At 37.7% G+C, this 1,466-nt stretch overlaps 1 protein-coding gene across 2 annotated transcripts in view; it reads right to left on the bottom strand.

Moving 5' to 3' along the window:
* LOC106870099 (ornithine aminotransferase, mitochondrial) overlaps positions 1–1,466 on the bottom strand; it is a 25,922-nt gene that overhangs the window by 9,204 nt on the left and 15,252 nt on the right. For both annotated transcript variants that reach the window (XM_014916084.2, XM_014916083.1), the window contains exon 2: positions 796–986. In XM_014916084.2, the coding sequence (XP_014771570.1) occupies positions 796–982 (187 nt within the window). In that variant the 5' untranslated portion in view covers positions 983–986. The remainder of the gene's footprint in view (positions 1–795; positions 987–1,466) is intronic.

A 1,466-nucleotide genomic window follows, 5' to 3' on the forward strand; every position in this document is an offset into this window, starting at 1 on the left:
GTGTGTGTGTGTGTGTGTGTGTGTGTGTGTGTGTGTGTGTGTGTGTGTGTGTGTGTGTGTGCTGTACCCAGTGTAAGTTATGGATGCATATGAGATGTAGTGGAATTGCAATCATATTGGCAGAAGGTAGGTCTGAACGTGACAGATTCAATAAAACAATGTGCATGGCGTGTGTGATGAGTAACTGCATAGACAAACAGATTCTCCTAAATGCCTGTTTGGTTCACTATAGGTAGTCAATAGTTTCTGTTATTTAGGAGAAAAAATTAGCAGGAGGGATGGTTTCAAGCTCTTAAAACATAAGTAGCAAGGGTAAAAGTAGATTAGAAAAAGATCAGGGAGATTCTATCGCTGCTGGCAATAAAGTTTTTTTTTCCCCCCCTCAGAGTGAAGGACATATTGTATGATGCCTGTGTTAAAACTATGATGTTGTATAATAGTGAAACGTGGGCTATGAATGCAGAAGACTTGCAAAGGATAGAAAGAAATGAGGCAAGCATGTTCTGATGGATGTGTAATGTGAGTATGCATGAATGCCAAGGAAGGAATGAGAGAGGTGGGGAGAGGAATGATAATTTTGAATTGTGTCATCCTAAATACAGTCTGAATAAAGGAAGATATGAGATGGTCACAGTTGAAACATCTTTGATCATAGATCTGTGAAATCAGAGCTAACTTGGGTCAAACAACAGCTTCAAGTTTCAGGGAGGGGAATACAAGAGAAAGGGTCCAAAGGATGGGATAGGGTGAGAAAAGGTAGATAAGTTGAAGTAATGCAAATCTCCATATACATACCTTCACCTCTGCAGATAGCCACCGGGATTGGGTGGTAGTTGTGGGCACCATATTTATTCTCTTTCTCAAAAAAAGTTTGGGATTTCTCACCAATTACATTTTTGGTAATTGTAGCTGATACGGCAGGCTGGGTGTGGGCAGCTCGGTAGAGCCGGGTGCTGGCCTGTTGGACAAACTTTCGGAGCATGATTCTGTGAAAGGAAAATAAATAAAGATCAAAATAAAACAAAGAGAAATATTGAGTTCTTGGATAAATCCATTTGTTTTTGGGGTTTTTTTTTCCCAAAAGTTTGCTTCCTTGTCAAACCATCCAACCCAAACCAGCGAGGAATATGGACATTGAATGATGATAATGAGGAGGATGTGTGTATGTGTGTATGTATGTATGCATATATATATATATATATATATATATATGTGTGCATATATATATATATATATATATATATATATATATGTGTGTGCATATATATATATATTATTATGATTGACCGTTGACTGAACACTATTCAATTTTTTTTCTCCGTGTTTTTCTCCTTGTCTCCGTATTCTTTCTGTTGAAGAGCGTAGCTCGAAACGTCAAAGACTTTCCGTATTCCCGAGCGTCATACTAATATATACTTTTGTTATTTACACCACCTGTCCTCGTCTGTTGTTATTTTTTGTATATT

The sequence above is a fragment of the Octopus bimaculoides genome, chromosome 14 (genome assembly GCF_001194135.2).
Source record: "Octopus bimaculoides isolate UCB-OBI-ISO-001 chromosome 14, ASM119413v2, whole genome shotgun sequence".
Lineage (NCBI taxonomy): Eukaryota > Metazoa > Mollusca > Cephalopoda > Octopoda > Octopodidae > Octopus > Octopus bimaculoides.